Here is an 18,980-nt window from a genome sequence, read left to right on the forward strand (position 1 = left end):
GGCAGTTATTAATCTTTATCAAGAAGCATTCTAAGTACATATTGTGGCTTTGGTCTGAATTGGGAATAAGGTGTGCTAATGAGGGCTGGACAGTCAATGATGAGCACCCAGATCTCAGAACCATCCCAATCTAAGACAGGGGTACAGGCCGTGGCTGTTGATAACACACCACACAGCCATGTTTGTGTGAAATATAACACAAACTAGCTGCACGTAGCCTCCAAGACAGAACTGGATGATTTGGGATGATCTACGATTTTCTAAGACAGGCGCGGCTGCCAGCCACCATAATTCCCAGGCAGGAATATGGAGCATAAATAAATTATATGCCTCGGTCCAGTTTTTGTTTTTTTTTTTAAATTAATAACAGGGATGAAATTGTAACCTTCCCTCAGCCTGAAGCTGGCTGAGCCAGACCTTCACCTTGCTGCCACTAAGGAGATTACCTAGGGTGGAGCCTTCCTCCCTAGATCACTCTATTGTTAAGCCATTTTCACTGTTCCTCTTCAAGATACTGCTACAGCTGAGAGGCCCCAGAGGTATTCTGGAGACTATGCCCTATCCTGCACGTCATCACCTGCAGTTGTTTCCAGGCTCCAAGGATGAATTGGCTGGAATAGGCCTCCCCCCGCCCTTCCTTATAAGTGCATTTGCCATTAAATATTTGAGCCTTGATCAGAACATTGTCTTGGCTCCATTTCTCTCTCATCAGCCTAGTTTCCCTTTCTTTAAGTGCCGGCCTGCCACTCAGTTGTACCCCATCCAGGTGAGACGCTGGACGGCTCACAAAAATCTGGCGCCTGGACTGGGACCTGAAGAAGTTCAGGAAGAAGTTGAAAGAATGCTGTTTCATGTGGAGCTCCACGGGAAGAAAAAGAAAAGGATCATATCGGACACCAAAGCAACAGGTACACACTCTAGTGCTTGCTGGACGGCTTGCAAGATTGGTGGGTGACATTAGCCAAGGCACATGCCCTGTTTGGCCCCGAGGGACTGTTTCTGTCCAATATCTAAAACACCTTCTAGCCTACAGCATCTTTCTCCTTGAGGTGAGGTGGGAGCAAAGACAATGTCTGGCCAATCTCAGAGTCTCCAGTGCTCACCCAGGACAGGTGCTCAGTGGGTGCTTCCTGAACATCATCAGACGGTCTGGGGCTCAGACTACAGGTTCTGTGGGTTTAAGCAGGAGGGACAATGGCCTTGCTGTGTGTGGAGCCCACTGAGTGGGGAAAGGCTGCCATGGACTCTTATCTGACTAAATTCTCGGCTGTTCCAGACATCCAAGGACTTTCCCCATGTCTACCACTTATCTGCTTCATCCCCACACTCACTGGAGAGTGAACCATGAACAGGGTGCTTGGGGCAACACAGGAAACTCACAGACCTTGGTTTATTTGATCATTTTAATATGCCAGGTCAACGGAAAGGAAGGATGGAGCACACAGGAACACCTGTGTTTGCAGGACGGAGGGCAGATGTCCACAGCCTTGGGCATGCATGTATCTCCTGTGTAATTAGGCAAATGAATACATAAATACCACAGCACAGTCAGACTTGGGGGGTGGGGAGAATCACAAGCCACAGGGGACCATGCTTTAAAGGCAGTCAGAGGCTTTAAATACAGGGGCTGAACCTTCTCACTTTATACAAAACTTATATATTAAAAGTAAGGATACCGCAGTATATACATGCAAGCAGCTTTGGTCAGAGAAAATGAACAAGGCTAGGTGGAGCCATGCAGAGGAAGGGCTTGCATGTCTGTTCTCCATCTTCTTCATCCTCACAAAGTCAGCTGGGATCATAGAATAAATCAGCTGGTCTCGGTAAGATACTAAAAAGTCCTGTCTGGTGTCCTTAAGGGCCTCCAGGCCCTCTGTGAGCAGAGAAGGAGCCCTACGGCTGAGAACACTTGAAACCTTGGAAGGAACCAGCCTGTACTGGATGGGGAGGGACATCTATTGGATCAGATAAAGGAGGGAGCTGCATCCAGCCAGACCAGGTGAGTGTGATGTGCTGCCTGGACCCAGGTCCCTAGAGAGCAGGAGAAATCACGGAGGAATCCACTTTTGCAAGCAAAGCTGAAGATGGCAGGTCAAGCCTGTGTTTCTCACAACTGTGTAAAGCCTATTCCCCTCAGAACTGGCTAGCACTGCTGGGATCACACTGCAGTAACCAGACAATGGATGGGTCGCTCTACGCACCTTTGTTGAATTCTTCCAGGGACATTTTGCCTGAGGAATGGAAGAGGGAGACTTAGGATTAGCCAGTGCTCTGGTTAAAGTCTGGAACCCTCTGGAAAATGGACAATGTCCAGTCTCTACACCCCCCCTCTCTCTCTCTGTGCCCCTGTCTCTGTCTCTGTCTCTGTCTCTCTCTGTCTCTCTCTCTCTCTCTCTCTCTCTCTCTCTCTCTCTCTCACACACACACACACACACACATATGGGGACATATGCCATTTTGAGGCACACAAGTGGTCAGAGGACAACTTGTAAGAGCTGGTTCTCCTTTCAAGGTGTAGGTCGTGGGGATTAAGCATTAGTGATGAGGTTAGGTTTGGTAATGAACTCTGTGGCCTGATGTAAGCTGATAGCCCCACCTAGAGGCCTGGAGAGCCACCACAATCTGGGGCAACTGGGGAGACAGGACAAATTATGGCTGCAGGTCAAATTACATTTCTGTTACTGTGATAAAAATCCCCTGATTAAAAGCAACTTAAGGGAGGAAGCTTTCTTTGGTTTACTTCTAGGTTACAATTCATCACTTCAGAAAGTCAAGGCTTTAAAACCTCACAGGGCAGAGAGAATAGAGGTGTGAGCACCTGGCTCATAATGATACTCTGCACTTTTTTTTCTGATACTCTTCTTTTCCCTTTATTACACTGTTCAGGACCCCTGTCTAGAGAATAGTAATGGGGTTTCCCACATCAATTAACCATCAACACAACCCCCAACAGGCATGCTCATAGACTGCCATGATCTAGATGGATGGTTCTCAGCCTTCCTAATGCTGTGACCCTTTAATACAGTTCCTTGTGTTGTAGTGACCCTCAACCATAAGATTATTTTCACTGCTACTTCATAACCGTAATTACACTATTGTTATGAATCTGAATACGAATATCTGTGTTTTCTGTTGGTCTTATGCCACCTCTGGGAAAAGTTCATTTGATCCCCCAAAGGGGTTGGAACCCATAGGTTGAGAACCACTGATTTAGATAATTCTTCATTAAGATTCTTCTGAGCTGAGCAGTGGTGGCACACATCTTTAATCCCAGTACTCAGGAGGCAGACTTGTGGATCTCTGAGTTTGAAGCCAACATGGTCTAAACAGCAAGTTCCAGGACAGCCAGGGCTACACAGAGAAACCTTGTCTCTAAAAAACAAACCAACACGCAAAAAAGACTCTCCTTTATGGCTGGTGAGATGGCTCAGCAGTTAAGAGCAGTTGCTGCTTTTGCAGAGGGTCCTGGATAAAGTCCACAGCATCCATAGGGCGGTTCCCAATCATTGGTAACTCCAGTTCTAGGGCAACCCAGTGCCCTTTCCTGGCCTCTAACATATCACACAACCATACATTCAGGTAAACCCTCATGTAGAAAATAAATACTAAATCTAAAATAAAAAAAAAAAAAAGACTTCTGAGGTGATTCTAAACTGAGTCAAGTTGACAATAAAACTATCACAGCGCCCCCTAGTGTAGACTCTTGCCAGTTTCAGGTGTTGCGAGCTATCCACCTTTGCTGTCCTATTCTTGTCCTATTCTGTACCAGTTTCTCTGACAGCACAGATTTCTCATCTCTTAAGTGCTAGCAAGTGGGCCCTGGCTTACAGGGCAGAGTATGCACTCAGTGGCCTCCTTCATGAGACACAAACAATTGGACAAGTGCACAGTGGGGACGGCTTTGACAATCAGAAACAATGGCCATCCATGTTAAGTGTGCCACCAACATAGTGCTACTTTAGCCTCACACCCACACCAGTGGGCTTATCCCCATTTCACGGAGAAGAGAGTCAAGCCTGGGAAGTGGGCAAGCCTCAGTATGGTCTGTTGGAACACAAGTCTTCGTGTCAGAGTACACAAGAGAGTAAAGAACACTTTAGAAAATGGCTGAAAGGCAGCACCAGGCAAGAGGCTGCATTGCTTTGTGTGCGGACATGTTGTGAAAAGCATTTTCTTGCTGTCTGGAAAGCTTTTTTGCTGTCTACAATTCCATGGGAGCCTTGAGTCCCGCTGAGCCCGGTCCTTAGCTCACCTGCACAGAGCACTGGAGGCTGTTCACTGCTCTCTCCTATGCATTAGCTTACATACAATCTCAGTGCTACCTGGGGAGCCTTTCATGCTTTAATGCTGCATTTCCTGTTGGAACAAAATCCAACCAGTCTTGGCTCTACAAAGCCATAGACTGGCAGAATCAACTCAACATGCAGCTACCTCACCCTTGCTGAGGTCCTGTGAGAAACTCAGCCAAGGCACAGCAGGACCTCTCACCACCTCACCTCCTTCTGAGACCTGCCTTTTTGCAGCTGTGGTAGGACCTCAGAGTCCTAGGTACGATGAGGCTCAGTGGCTTCTATGTTTGATGAGCCCCATGAGTATCCGGGGTGCCTCACATCCCAGGATGATGGCCTGGACGGCCTCTCAGAATCCCAAGACTCAAAGCCCCTTGATTCACAGTGTCTCATCTCTCAGCCACCAGTACACCTGCCTCCCCTCTGCATATATACTTGTTGAAATAGTAAGACCACTCCTTCTGTCAACATGTGTGCTGGCTAATGTTATGTCAGCTTGACAGAAGCTACAGTTATCAGGGAGGAGGGAGCCTCACTTCAATATCTCTATAAAATGTCTGCCCGAAAACATGCAGGGCGTTCTCTGTCTGTCTGTCTGTCTGTCTGTCTCTCTTTCTCTCTCTGTCACTGTCTCTCTACCTCCCTCCCTCTCTTGCTCCTTTCCTCCATTTTGTTTTGTTTTGTTTATTGAAACAGGGCTTCTCTGTGTAACAGCCCTGGCTGTCCTAGAACTCCCTTTTTAGACCAGGTTAGCCTTGAACTCACAGAGAACCTCCTGACTCCTATGAGTTGGGATTAAAGACATGTACCACCATGCCTGACCAGAGGGTATTTTCTTAACTAGTGATTGATGGAGGAGGGCCCAGCCCATTGTAGGTGGTACAGCCCTGGGGTAGTGATCCTGAGTTCTATAAGGAAGCAGGCTGAGCAAGCCATGGGGAGCAAGCCAGTAAGTAGCAACCCTTTCATGGTCTCTGTATCAGCTCCTGCCTTCAGGTTCCGACCCAGTGTGAGTCCTTCCCTCACTGCTTTGGATGATGAAGAGTTATATGGAAACTGTGAGTGAATGAACCCTTTCCTCCCCAAGTTGCTTGTGGCCATGGTGATTCATCAGAGCAATGGAAACCCTAACTCAGACAACTCTGATGAAGCCTACAGCTCAGAGAGTCTCCTGAAATGCCCATGGTTAAAGAGCCGTAGGAAGGGTGCAGGATGCAGGCTAGGTGTACCTGACCCTGAATTCTAGTCTCCCTCCCTCAATCAGAGCTGAATCAAGTGGGCTGGAAAGGAGCAGGGCTGCATAGGGCAGAGGGTGTATCCCAAACAGCTCTGGGCCATCAACAGTTTCACAGGCTCATCTACTCCCCTCTCTCCACCCCCACCCCCTCTCCCAATCCCCTCCTCCCTCCCCACACTCTCACTTCTGCCATGTTTCCTACCTTCATTGTTTGTGTCCATCTGCCTGAAGATCTTGTCTGTTCGCTTCTAGGGCGTGGACTCGTCCTCAGGCATCTTCATCATGGAGGGCACCATCTTGTAGATGGCCTGCAAAGGGGCATCTGTGAGTGTGCTCTGGAGGACGGAGGGTGGGTTATGGTCCTCCCTCAGCTAACCAAGGAGCATGGACAGGGCAGAGTCAGGACCCTTCTCTCATCAGAACAAGTCTCACAGACAAGGTGCTGGGCAAAGGGAGCCAGGAAAGTTTAAGTGACGTTCAAGAGCACAGGATATAGCTGGGGCATGGAAGAATGGAGGGCTCCTTGGTTGGGAGTAGAGGGGAGGTTGTGGGGCAAAGCATCTGTCTGAAAGGACAATCTTTGGTGGGGAGCTGGGAAATCCTGGAGGGAAGGTCAAAGTGGAAATACATTGAGCCCTGCCCACCCATGGGTCTAGACTATTTCCCACCTGTACATCCAACAAACTACAGGTGGGAAATAGTCTAGAAAATGAAACTGGTGGTACACAGACAGTTTCTTCTTATTTCCCAAATAATACAAATTATTATTAATGTCTATAGCCATTGTATTAGGCACTGTATATAACTACTTTACTTATTTTATGGATGTATATAATTATTTATTTGGGAGAGATGATCTCATGTGGAATTCAGAGGACAACTTGTGGAAGATGGTTCTCTTTTCCTACCATGTGGGTCTTAGGGATTGAACCCAGGCTGCCAGGCTTGGAAGCAAGCACCTTTACGCACAGAGTCAGCTCACTGGACCAAATACAGGGATGGTTTAGAGCATGGAGCAGGAAGGATGCAGGGTGCACATAAGCATCGCTCCTGTGAAGAACTGACTGCTGACTCATCCTTTACTGTGCGTTCTGATTTCTATAGGAAGCCCTATAGACAGCTAATTTGTGTGTATGTTATACATGTGTGTGCAGATGAACACCCATCTGTGCAGAGGCCAAACAGGAATACCGGTGTTCACAATATTCCCTTTTCTCTCTCACTGAACCCGGCCGGGGCTTACCATTTTAGCTAGGGTGCCTGCTCAGCAAGCTTCTGGGACTCACTTGTCCTCTAGTTCTAGGGTTTCCGGCATGCTCAGCCACTCCTGACTTTTTCGTGGGTGTTGGGATCAGAACTCAGGTCCTCACGCTGGGTATCAAGTGTTCTTCCCCACTGAGCCATTTTCCCAGTTCTTGCTTTAACAATTCTTAATCACCTATCTGAGCCTCAGATCTCATTAGAGCTTAAAAAAAAAGACGCATTTTATAGAATTGTGTGAATAAACCTGATGGATGAGCTCAGCTGGGGCCTGATGTCCAGCAAGCAAACAATAGATGCTTGGCTTTTATCGTTACTCTCTGCAAAGACATGCAGTCCTTTAGTACACCAGGTACCAAGTGGGCAGAGGAATGACCTGGTGTATCGGGTTGGGGATGGGGGTCCTGGATCCCTGCACTCCCCATGCGCCAGGCCCTGTCAAGTGCAGGTATCTGCACTATCTCCAGCATTTCACTGCAGCTGATGTAGCTATTGCTGTCTAGGTCAGACATGCTGAAGGCCCACTTGACCTTCTGTTCCAGCTTGTCCTGAGAGGTCATGCTAAGAGCAATGATGAACACTTGGAAGTCGATGGTGCTGTCGCTGTTGGTGTCAAAGGTGTGGAAGACATGTTCAGCGAACTTGGAGGCATCTCTGTAGGGGAAGAAATTGGCCTAGATCTTGAAATTGTCCATGGTCAGGTAGCCAGTGTGACAGTCATTGAGGAAGCCCTTGTACCACTCCTGAAGCTCATGATTGGTGAACTCCCTGTGTTTCCGCAGGGCCTGCAATAGCTCAGGACCCAGCTTGCTGTTCTGCTTGCCCATGGCAGCTGGCAGTGGAGACTAAACCTGCAAGGCCAAGACACAAGGTGAGCTGTGGATAGCTGAAGCCCCAAGTCTGCCTTCCTATCACACCCTACCACCATGCTGGTTAAGCAACATCCTCTGTATGTCCAATGCCATCAGTTTCAGCAGTGGTTCTCAGCCTTCCTAAAGCTGCAACCCCTTAATACAGTTCCTCATGTTGTGGTGAACCCCCAGCTATAAAGTCATTTTCGTTGTTACTTCATAACTGTAATTTTGCTATGGTTAGGAATCATAATGTGAATATCTGACATGCAGGAACGTCTTAGGTGAATCCCTGTGAAAGGGTCATTCGATCCTCAAAGGGGTTATGATAACACAGGTTGAGATCTTCTGGGCCAGAAGAACTCAAGACCATGATAGTGCAAGCTCTGACTTTTAGCATTTCCAGGATGGCTCTCCTCAGGAGGTACAAAATGGTTCTATATAACATGGCAAGACCCAGAACACTCTAGGAAAGACAGAAAGAATATCTTTTTATGGCTAAATACAGTCTACTTGGAGCATGCATGCAAAATCGTGGTATAAGGGGACAGGAAGAGGCAACCTAAAATCAGTGGAATGAAGCTTTGTCAAATGTCCTGTAAGGGTTACACAAGAGTCAGGATTGAGACAAACCCCTCAGCTCATCAGCTTGGGGCAAAGGGGTCTCATGGACCCAATCCTGACTCTTCGCTTTGAACAGCTAGTTCTTTTTGTCGTGGGGGACCCGGTGTGTTTGTTTGTTTCCTTGTCACAGATACATTTGCTGATGCTGCATAGTAAATAAATCATGCCTGCATAGGCAGATGCTAGTGGTTCACATTCCTACCTAAAGGGTAAATTTAGAACTACGTTGACACCCATCCTGAGTGGACTCAGGGATGATACCAGAGAACAGGAACATGGCTTTGGCCCTTCAAAGTTCAACTTCATTTATCAGCAACCCTAATTTTATGAATGATATTTTAAAACCCCATTCTTACCCAGATTTCTGGGTTAATCTGGGTAAGTAGGGTTTCATGGGGACCCTGGTATTAAAGCTTTGAAGCATGTTGACAGGGGGTTTCTAGACCCCCCAAGACCTCCCTGTCCCCTTCCATATAAAACTGGGAGAAGTTACCAGCACATGCCATGCTGTTTTTAACCCTAGAAGAGACACCTGGGGACCTTATGTGAGTCCCCACTCTTTATTATGCCTATGAGATATTGTTCTGCCAGGGAGATCTACAATTGGCATCAATTGGTCGGTGAATGTCGATGTGAATGTTAACAGCTGAAACAGGCCCAATGGAAATTCAGAACTGGGCTCCATTGTCCAGCACACCCCACTGCAGTCTCCCACAAGGCCCAAGTGTGAGATCCTGCAGTGATTGGCCACCGGACATGAGACCCTGTCTAAAAAAGTTATATTAAAAGAAAGAAAACAGGAAGGCCAGTAGTGGTGCATGCCTTTAACCCCAGCACTCAGTGACAGTGCAGACAGATAGGAGTTCAAGGAAGGCTACCCTGGGCTACAGAACAAGTTCTTGATAGCCAGGACTACACAGAGAAACACTGTCTCTCTCTCAAAGACATACACAGAAACACACACACACACACACACACACACACACACATACACACGGGGAGAGAGAGAGAGAGAGAGAGAGAGAGAGAGAGAGAGAGACAGAGAGACAGAGAGACAGAGAGAGAGAAACCGAGAAACAGAGACAGAGAGAGACAGAGAGATCTACAAATGGAAGATTATGCACAAGGGCATGTGGTGGTTGATGCCATCAGTGAGAACAAGTCCGATGGGTTTGTGAGTGGAGGCCTCCTGTGGAAGAACTTACTGGAAAGGTAAAGTTGAAGTGGGGAATTGTCTGAATGGACAGGTAACTTGTAGGATCTTTTCGTGTTTTCCTTTATAATTTTATTTGTTCATTTGTTTTCTGAGATAGGGTCTCATGTAGCTAGAAAAGGAGCAACAACACTATGTTCTTCTCAAAGCAGTTTATTCAGGAACCTTTCAACATGCATGCATGAATCTCTCTCCAGGAATAGTCTCTTGTGTATCTCTCTGCCCCCAATCGAAATCCCTTATATAACCCCTCAACCACGCCCCATCAGCCCAGTCCATGTAACAGCAGTCCATTGGCCAGAATCATCACTCGTCATATGGTCTGGTCTTGCATCATGGTGCACCTGCGCAGTACTCACGATGGTGGTGGCTTATTTTCAGGTGTATGAGGAAGTCAGGTGCAAGTCATAAGACTTGGCTGCAGTCACAGGCTCCATCTTGGGACTGCTGCCACACCCACTCCCCACATCTCCCCCTTCTTTACGTATTGGCAGAGAGAATGTCCAACTTAGGTTGCGCCCTCTGGCAATGCCCCTTACCCATCATGGGGAGACAAACAGCATTGGTTTGATCCCTGTCTTAGGTTGGTGATACGCCCAGGGAGTCTAACCGTCATTGACTACTTCTCTAGCATGCCAAGCCACACATGAGGAGATTGTCCTGTTTTCGCTGCCGCAAAAGCCTGTATCATCAAGGCTAGGGCTCCGCACTGACGACTCTGCATGCAAGTGCACCAGAAGGCCAGGATGCTGATTAATATCAGACACAGGGCAAGTCCATCAATTCCAGCTCACTCTTTCAAGCAGGAGACAGCGGTCAGCAATCCAAAGCTTCTGCAGCACCAACGGTTAAATTATTCACAGCTGTGGCAGTTTGTAAGGGATATGGCCGCACCGGTGGCTGTGGTGGCAGAGATTGCTACAGCAATGACAATGTCTGCAGCAACGCCAAAAATCCCTCTTAGGTCCAAACAAAGTCATAGCAGAAGGAGCCTGAACAGGCCAAGGTACTATGCCCCTCCTTAGAAGTGGGAACAAAACATCCTTGGAAGGAGTTACAGAGACAAAGTTTGGAGCTGAGATGAAAGAATGGACCATGTAGAGACTGCCATATCCAGGGATCCACCCCATAATCAGTTTCCAAACGCTGACACCATTGCATACACTAGCAAGATTTTGCTGAAAGGACCCAGATATAGCTGTCTCATGGGAGACTATGCTGGGGCCTAGCAAACACAGAAGTGGATGCTCACACATGGATGGATCACTGGGCTCCCAATGGAGGAGCTAGAGAAAGTACCCAAGGAGCTAAAGGGATCTGCAACCCTATAGGTGGAACAACATTATGAACTAACCAGTACCCCGGAGCTCTTGAGTCTAGCTGCATATGTATCAAAAGATGGCCTAGTCGGCCATCACTGGCAAGAGAGGCCCATTGGACATGCAAACTTTATATGCCCCAGTACAGGGGAATGCCAGGGCCAAAAAGGGGGAGTGGGTGGGTAGGGGAGTGGGGGTGGGTGGGTATGGGGGACTTTTGGTATAGCATTGGAAATGTAAATGAGCTAAATACCTAATAAAAAATGAAAAAAAAAGTTCTCCAGGGCCTCCTTTTTCAGCCCTATTCCTTTCACTTTCAGCAAGTCCTTAAGGGCTTGGTGAACTGTTTGACCTGAGGTAGCTTGGTGCAACTTGTCCCAAAACAGGGAACCTTAACTTGTCCCAAAACCGGGAACCTTAACTTGTCCCAAAACCGGGAACCTTATAGTCTCAATCCAAGAAGTTAAATTGTCCCACTTACCCAGGAACCTTACCAGCTAGCTGCCCTGACTGTGATGAGTTCTGAACGTCCCAGTACGAGCTACCGTTTGTCGCCTCCGATTCCGACCAGCAAAAAGTAGCGACTACACTACTTTCTTCTCAAAGCAGTTTATTCAGGAACCTTTCAACATGCATGCATGAATCTCTCTCCAGGAATAGTCTCTTGTGTATCTCTCTGCCCCCAATCGAAATCCCTTATATAACCCCTCAACCACGCCCCATCAGCCCAGTCCATGTAACAGCAGTCCATTGGCCAGAATCATCACTCGTCATATGGTCCGATCTTGCATCATGGTGTACCTGCGCAGTTCTCACGATGGTCGTGGCTTATTTTCAAGCGTATGAGGAAGTCAGGTACAAGTCATAAGACTTGGCTGCAGTCCCGGGTGCCATCTTGGGACTGCTGCCACATCTGCTCCCAACAGTAGCTCATCCTGGCTTCAAACTTACTACGTAGCTGAGGACAACCTGCACCCTTGCCTTCCTGCCTCCCCTGTCTAGCAGTCACAGGTGTGAGTCACAAAGCCTGGCTCTTTTGCAGGTTTTGTTTTGTTTTGGTTTTTTGTTGTTTTGTTTTTCGAGACAGGGTTTCTCTGTATAGCCCTGGCTGTCCTGAAACTCACTTTGTAGAACCGGCTGGTCTCAAACCCAGAAATCCCCCTGACTCTGCCTCCCAAGTGCTGTGATTAAACGTCATTTGCAGTTTTAAGATGTCAAAACTTGTACATGTGTTCTTTTAAATTTTTTTCTCTTTCAAAGCTTTAAGAATATTTATTTATATAGTATGTTACAAATGTTTTCCTTGTTATATAATACATTCTGAGGTTGCCTGGTACCTGCAGAGGCCTGAGTAGTATGTTGGATCCCTGGAACTGGAGTTACAGAAGTTGTGAGCCACCATGTGGGTGTAGGGAACAGGACTGAACTGGGGTCCTCTGCAAGAACAGCAAGAGCCCTCTCTCCAGGATCCCATTCTCCTTAGATTTTATTTTCTACTCAAAGAAGAAGGATCTCCAAATCATACTCTAAGAATTGGTGGTGGCATGTCTAACAACCTCTCAGTTGATAGAACACTATAAGTTAAGGCCTGCCTGAGGTGGCTTCAGGAACAAGAAATAGAGACAGAGCCTTGGCTCTGGGGACAATCCAGGAATATTGATGGAAAAGGAAGGGAGGAAGGAGGGGAGGAGGAAGGAAGAAAAGAAGGAGGGAAGAAAGGAAGAAATGAGGGAGAGGGAAAAGGAGGGGGAGGGGAGGGAGAAGGGAACTGGAGTACCTAGAGGAAGGGACAATGAGTTGAGCCCAGGAGGTGGCTACTAGGATGTTACAATCAGAGGCAGGCCCTCGGAAGGCCCTCAAGCAGGAGACAAAACTGTGAAACAAGTGAGCAGGGGACCCCAGAAAAGAGGGCAGAGTTTGGGGTGGTAGCATTTAAAAGGTAGAGAAGCCAGGTTGGACCAAGATGGGAGGTGTGGGGTCCCCTGCTCAAATACTAGTATTGGAGAGAAAAGACCAAGACCCAATGAAGCCATGTAGCTCCAAGGCCCTCACCACTGAACCATTCACACAGGGAGACTTACAACGTGTCTCTGGCCTGAGGTCCAGTTAGAAATGTCACCCATCAAATACATCTTGCTAACCAGAAAACTGACCATCAGAGAGCTGCAGAACCTCTCCTATGTGAGCCAGGATCTGACTCAAGGATACCCAGCTATGGGATTGTGCTGGTATGACAGCTTGGCTAACTGTTTGACCTGAGGTTGAATTCCCCATGGTGCTTGGTGCAACTTGTCCCAAAACCGGGAACCTTAACATGTCCCCAAACCGGGAACCTTATAGTCTCAATCCAAGAAGTTAAATTGTCCCACTTACCCGGGAAACTTACCAGCTAGCTGCCCTGACTGTGATGAGTTCTGAACGTCCCTATAGGGGCCACCATTTGTAACTTCCGATTCCGACCAGCAGAAAGGAGTGATGACACTACTTTCTTCTCAAAGCAGTTTATTCCGGAACCTTTCAACATGCATGCATGAATCTCTCTCCAGGAATAATCTCTTGTGTATCTCTCCACCCCCAATCGAAATCCCTTATATAACCCCTCAACCACGCCCCATCAGCCCAGTCCACATAACAGCAGTCCATTGGCCAGAATCATCACTCGTCATATGGTCTGGTCTTGCATCATGGTGCACCTGCGCAGTTCTCACGATGGTGGTGGCTTATTTTCAGGTGTATGAGGAAGTCAGGGGCAAGTCATAAGACTTGGCTGCAGTCCCGGGTGCCATCTTGGGACTGCTGCCACATCTGCTCCCAACAGTAGCTCATCCTGACTTCAAACTTACTACATAGCTGAGGACAACCTGCACCCTTGCCTTCCTGCCTCCCCTGTCTAGCAGTCACAGGTGTGAGCCACAAAGCCTGGCTCTTTTGCAGGTTTTTTTTTTTTTTTGCTTTTTTTTTTTGGTTTTTTTGTTGTTTTGTTTTTTGAGACAGGGTTTATCTGTATAGCCCTGGCTGTCCTGAAACTCACTTTGTAGACCAGGCTGGTCTCGAATTCAGAAATCCCCCTGACTCTGCCTCCCTAGTGCTGTGATTAAACGTCATTTGCAGTTTTAAGATGTCAAAACTTGTACATGTGTTCTTTTAAATTTTTTTCTCTTTCAATGCTTTAAGAATATTTACTTATATAGTATGTTACAAATGTTTTTTTTTATTATATAATACATTCTGAGGTTGCCTGGTACCTGAAGAGGCCTGAGTAGTATGTCAGATCCCAGGAAATGGAGTTACAGAAGTTGTGAGCCAACATGTGGGTGTAGGGAACAGGACTGAACTGGGCTCCTCTGCAAGAACAGCAAGAGCCCTCTCTCCAGGATCCCAGGCCCCTTAGATTTTATTTTCTACTCAAAGAAGAAGCATCACCAAATCATAGTCGCCGGGCCTCTATCTCTTGACTGGGAGGAGCTTCAGGAACAAGAAATAGAGACAGAGACTTGGCGCTGCCACACAGCTCTAATCCCAGCAGTCAGAAAGCAGAGGCAGTCAGAAAACTTTGAGCTCCATGCCAGCCTGGTTTACAGAGAGAGGACCCTGTCTCAAAAACAAAAAACAACCGAAACATAGAACTGCAGTCCTGGAGGGCCTGCAGAGAGGGGCCCAGGCTCTCTTAAGTCCCTCAGTGATGGCTGACTAACAGATCTTCTCTTTTCTTGCTACAAGCACTTCCTATCTCACAGCCTTGCTTCTACCATGGTTTAGTGTCCTCTTTCCTTATCACCTACAGCCTGGGCTTCAACCACGAGTCAGCCAACCTCTCCCTTGCTCACTGGACATTGAGCTTGACAGGGTGGCCAGTGCTGGCTGGAAGTACCCCCAGAAGCTACCTACATCCAGCTCTGAACAGGAGCACATAATACCAACTTCTCCAGCCACACAGAGTCTGCCCTAAGAGGACAAATGCAACTGCTGGTGGCTGAGGGGTCACCACAGGTCTAGGATAAGCATACAGATGAGCTGCTCTCCACTACCCAGGGCTCTAATCCACACCCCAACATAGAGTAAGACCATATCATGACTCTTTAGGAAGGGATAGAAATGCCCTAGTTTTGTTGTAGTTAATTCATTTTGGAAACTCAATTAACAAAACACATGTAAATTTGAAGCCACCCTGGGAACACAGAGGTGTAGGTAAGAATAGGCCAGCCAACAGTGGGAGGGTGGTACACCTGGTGATGTTTGGTCCAAAGAATCCCTTAGTGAAGCAGGACAAGAGGTGCAAAAAGAGATGTGTGGGAACAATCCAGGAATATTGTTGGGGAAGGAAGGGAGGAAGGAGGGGAGGAGGAAGGAAGGAAAGAATGAGGGAAGAAAGGAAGAAATGAAGGAGAGGGAAAAGGAGGGGAGGGGAGGGGAGAGAGAAGGGAACTGGAGTACCTAGAGGAAGGGACAATGAGTTGAGCCCAGGAGGTGGCTACTAGGATGTTACTATAAGAGGCAGGCCCTCGGGAGGCCCTCAGGAAGTAGACAAAACTGTGAAACAAGGTGAGCAGGAGACCCCAGAAAAGAGGGCAGAGTTTGGGGTGGTAGCAGGTAAAAGGTAGAGAAGCCAGGTTGAACCAAGATGGGAGGTGCTCAAATACTAGTAATGGAGAGAAAAGACCTAGACCCGGGGAAGCCATGTAGCTCCAAGGCCCTCACCATTGAACCATTCACACAGGGAAAATTACAATGTGTCTCTGGCCTGGAGTTCACTTAGAAATGTCACCCATCAGATACATCTTGCTAACCAGAGCTTCAGAACCTCTCCTATGTGAGCCAGGACCTGACTCCAGGACCTGGGTATGGGATTGTGCTGGTATGACAGTCCCAGAGAGGGCAATGTGGAAACAGCTGCATTGCCACCATATCCAGCCCTGTGCTTGTGGCTCCTCTTCATGATCAACAGCTCTGCAACCCAGAGCCTTGCCACAGACCCTTAGTTTCCAGCTCACGCACGCAGCATCCACTCACCTCACTGAACACACATCACTGCTGTGTCTGTGATTTATCATCTAACAGATGCTACTAGAATGCCAAACTCCTTGTACCCGCTCCGCAGATATCTGCCGGGAGGAGGCTGCAGTGCAGACAGCCTGGGAGGTGTTGGAGGAGATGCTTCGTTTCCCTTATTTCTCATTCCCTTCCCAATGGCTTGAAGATCTGCTCCTTACCAAATATTTCAGAGGAGGGAGCTCCAGAACACAGGGCTGTGCCTCTGCCCAGCCTTTGCCTGCTTCCTGGCATCAGGCTGCTAATTAGAATTCATGCATTACGTTGGTTTTGGACATTCTTGCTGTTGTGGTTATAGTACACACACACACACACACACACACACACACACACACACATATACACAGATGGCCTTGTTCCCAGGATGTACTAATACTAATTTGGAGGCTGGAAGAACTTTGACATAGCTCACATCCAAGCAGATCCCAAGTGACCCTCTGTGGATGCAAAGAACAAGGCATAAGCATCAGGAGGATGGAGATCACCCGGGAACCTTCAATCCATGTTTCAGGGCTATCCCTGAGGTGTTGAGGGATCATGGGATGTAGAAAAGGGAAAAGGAAGGGTCTGATCCTCAGGACCTGGTTCTGAGGAGCAATGGCTTGAAGATCTGCTCCTGCATGCAATGTCATTCAAAGAAAGGGTGGTGACAATGGGAATATGTCTGGCCATCTTAAGCACCTGGGACCAATGGCACAAACAGTATGAGATAAGGAGGAAGAGAGAGTAGGATTGACCCTTTTCTGAAACTCCAGTAAAGAAGGGCTCTATGTAAAGAAGCCTCAGACCTGGAGGGACTCTGTGGAGCATAGTCCTCCCGCCCTGCCATGTTCCACTACACCCAGACCGGAAAACACACCTTTACAATGCTAAGTGCTGCTGAGACTCTTGAATATCCAGCAGCTAGCCCTGAGCCATAGGAACTCTCAGCCACTGCAGTCAGTGACAGTGACCCCTATTCCCCTCCAAAGGGGACAAGGATTCAGTACAGACGCTTCGGACAGAGGACGAACAGTCATAGAGCAAGCTAGCCAAAGAACCCCCAGGGAGGACAAGAAAGCAAGCTCCCAGAAGCAGAAAGCCCCCCCCCATCCCCACCTTAGCCTCTTTCTTGACAGATACACCCCGTCACCTGGGAGAGTGGATCACCAGAGAAGCCCATACTTGAGCAGGCAGTCAGGACCTGCTCCAGTGTTTTCCAGTCTCTTGGGGTCTTGAAGTATAGATGCTTGAGTCATGCTAGATTGTGGTCCCTACTCTCGAGTGCCCTATGCTACAAATGCACATTCCTAGGCAGGAGAACTAGGTGCTCTGGCCAAGAATATGGAATTTACAGTTAAAACTGAAGGCCCAGAGGGGATGTTGGAAAATGATAGAGCCTACAGTGAGTGGTAAGCCATCTCAAATGGCTCAGCTAGTGAAGGAAAATGAGATTTTGTAAATTGTGATTCATGTAAAAGAGTTGTCTAAGAGCCCAGATGCCAGGGCAAGGCTCTTCTGTAAAGATGAAAAAGAATGCAAGGACGCAGGCACTCCAGTGCACAACTGTAAAGAAATATTGGCGGAAGAAATTGGAACTCGACCAGACCTCACAGATCAGCCGTGGCCGGGAGCAGCAACCTGGTTCACTGAGGGGAGAAGCTTCGTGATAGAAGGTAAGCGCAGGGCAGGGGCAGCAGTAGTGGATGGAAAATCTGTTATATGGTCCAGCAGTTTGTCTGAAGGAACGTCAGCCCAAAAAGCTGAACTTATTGCTCTAACACAAGTTTTGAGACTGGCAGAGGGCAAGGCTATCAACATCTACAGGAATAGCTGATATGCTTTTTCAACGGCTCATGTCCATGGAGCAATCTACAGACAGTGAGGCCTGTTAACCTCTGCAGGGAGAGACATTGAAAATAGAGAAGAGATTCTCAGCCTGCTAGAGGCTGTCCACCTACCTCTCAAGGTGATGATCATCCACTGTACAGGACATCAAAAAGGAACTGGACCAATAGAGAGAGGAAACCAGATGGCAGACCAAGTGGCTAAGGAGGCAGCCCAGGGGACAATGACTTTGGTGATCAAAAACGGCTCCAGATGGTTGAAGGGAGGACTGAGAAAAAGAGTTCTCACAGAAGAAGAGGGGCTAAAATATTTAGCTGACATTCACCGCCTGACTCACTTAGGAGCTAAAAAGATGATAAAGCTGGTCAGTAGGTCCCCTTATCACATCCCTGGACTACAACAGGTTACAGAGGGCTTAGTGAGAAACTGTCGAGCCTGCACACTCACCAATGCCGGATCCAGTAGGCCTAAGAGGAGATAGACCGGGGACCTACCGGGAAGTAGACTTTACAGAGGTAAAGCCAGCCTGATATGGAAATAAATGTCTGTTACTCTTTATAGATTCCTTTTCAGGGTGGGTTGAAGCATTCCCCACCAAGAAAGAAACAGCTACCATAGTAGCCAAGAAGATATTTGAAGAAATTCTTCCTCGCTTCGGAGTACCCAAGGTAATCGGGTCAGACAATGGGCCTGCCTTCGTCTCACAGGTAAGCCAGGGATTGGCCAGACAACTGGGGACAAATTGGAAATTACATGGTGCTCACAGACCCCAAAGTTCAGGACAGGTAGAAAGGATAAATAGAACTCTAAAAGAGTCCTTGACCAAATTAGCATTAGAATCTGGCAGGAACGATTGGACAGCCCTTCTCCCTTGTGCTTTATTCTGGGTCCGGAACAGCCCCGGAGCCCTAGGTCTAACACCTTTTGAATTATTATATGGGGCACCACCACCCATCTATATGACTGTAGAAAGTAAGACTTGCCCAGACATTTCCTTTGTCCCCTCTACTCTCCTTTTAGCCCATCTCAAGTCTATTGAAACGGTGAGGAAATAAGTCTGGGAACAATTAAAAGAAACCTATGTTGCTGGTGATACTCAGGTGCCTCACCAGTTTGAAGTGGGAGAGGCTGTCCTTGTGAGGAGACATCGAGGGGGGAACCTCGAACCATGGTGGAAAGGACCCTATCTGGTGCTGCTGACAACACCCACTGCCATTAAAGTAGAAGGAATCCCTGCCTGGGTTCATGCATCCCATGTCCTGAAGGCTCCCCCAGAGGCTGATCCAGATGAGTGGACCCTGGAAAGGACTA

The 18,980-nt window shown here is 47.8% G+C and overlaps 1 protein-coding gene across 1 annotated transcript in view; it reads right to left on the reverse strand.

Annotated features, from left to right (window-relative positions):
- Positions 1–1,370: 1,370 nt before the first annotated feature.
- Positions 1,371–18,980, reverse strand: part of Gm38702 (predicted gene, 38702) — a 58,345-nt gene continuing 40,735 nt past the window's right edge. Inside the window, exons 4-6 of the mRNA XM_011243934.2 lie at positions 6,770–7,637; positions 5,729–5,834; positions 1,371–2,231 (exon numbers count right to left, since the gene is read on the reverse strand). Coding sequence (XP_011242236.1) covers positions 7,484–7,637 — 154 coding nt within the window. The 3' untranslated portion in view covers positions 1,371–2,231; positions 5,729–5,834; positions 6,770–7,483. The remainder of the gene's footprint in view (positions 2,232–5,728; positions 5,835–6,769; positions 7,638–18,980) is intronic.

The sequence above is a fragment of the Mus musculus genome, chromosome 12 (assembly GCF_000001635.26).
Source record: "Mus musculus strain C57BL/6J chromosome 12, GRCm38.p6 C57BL/6J".
In the NCBI taxonomy this organism is placed as follows: domain Eukaryota; kingdom Metazoa; phylum Chordata; class Mammalia; order Rodentia; family Muridae; genus Mus; species Mus musculus.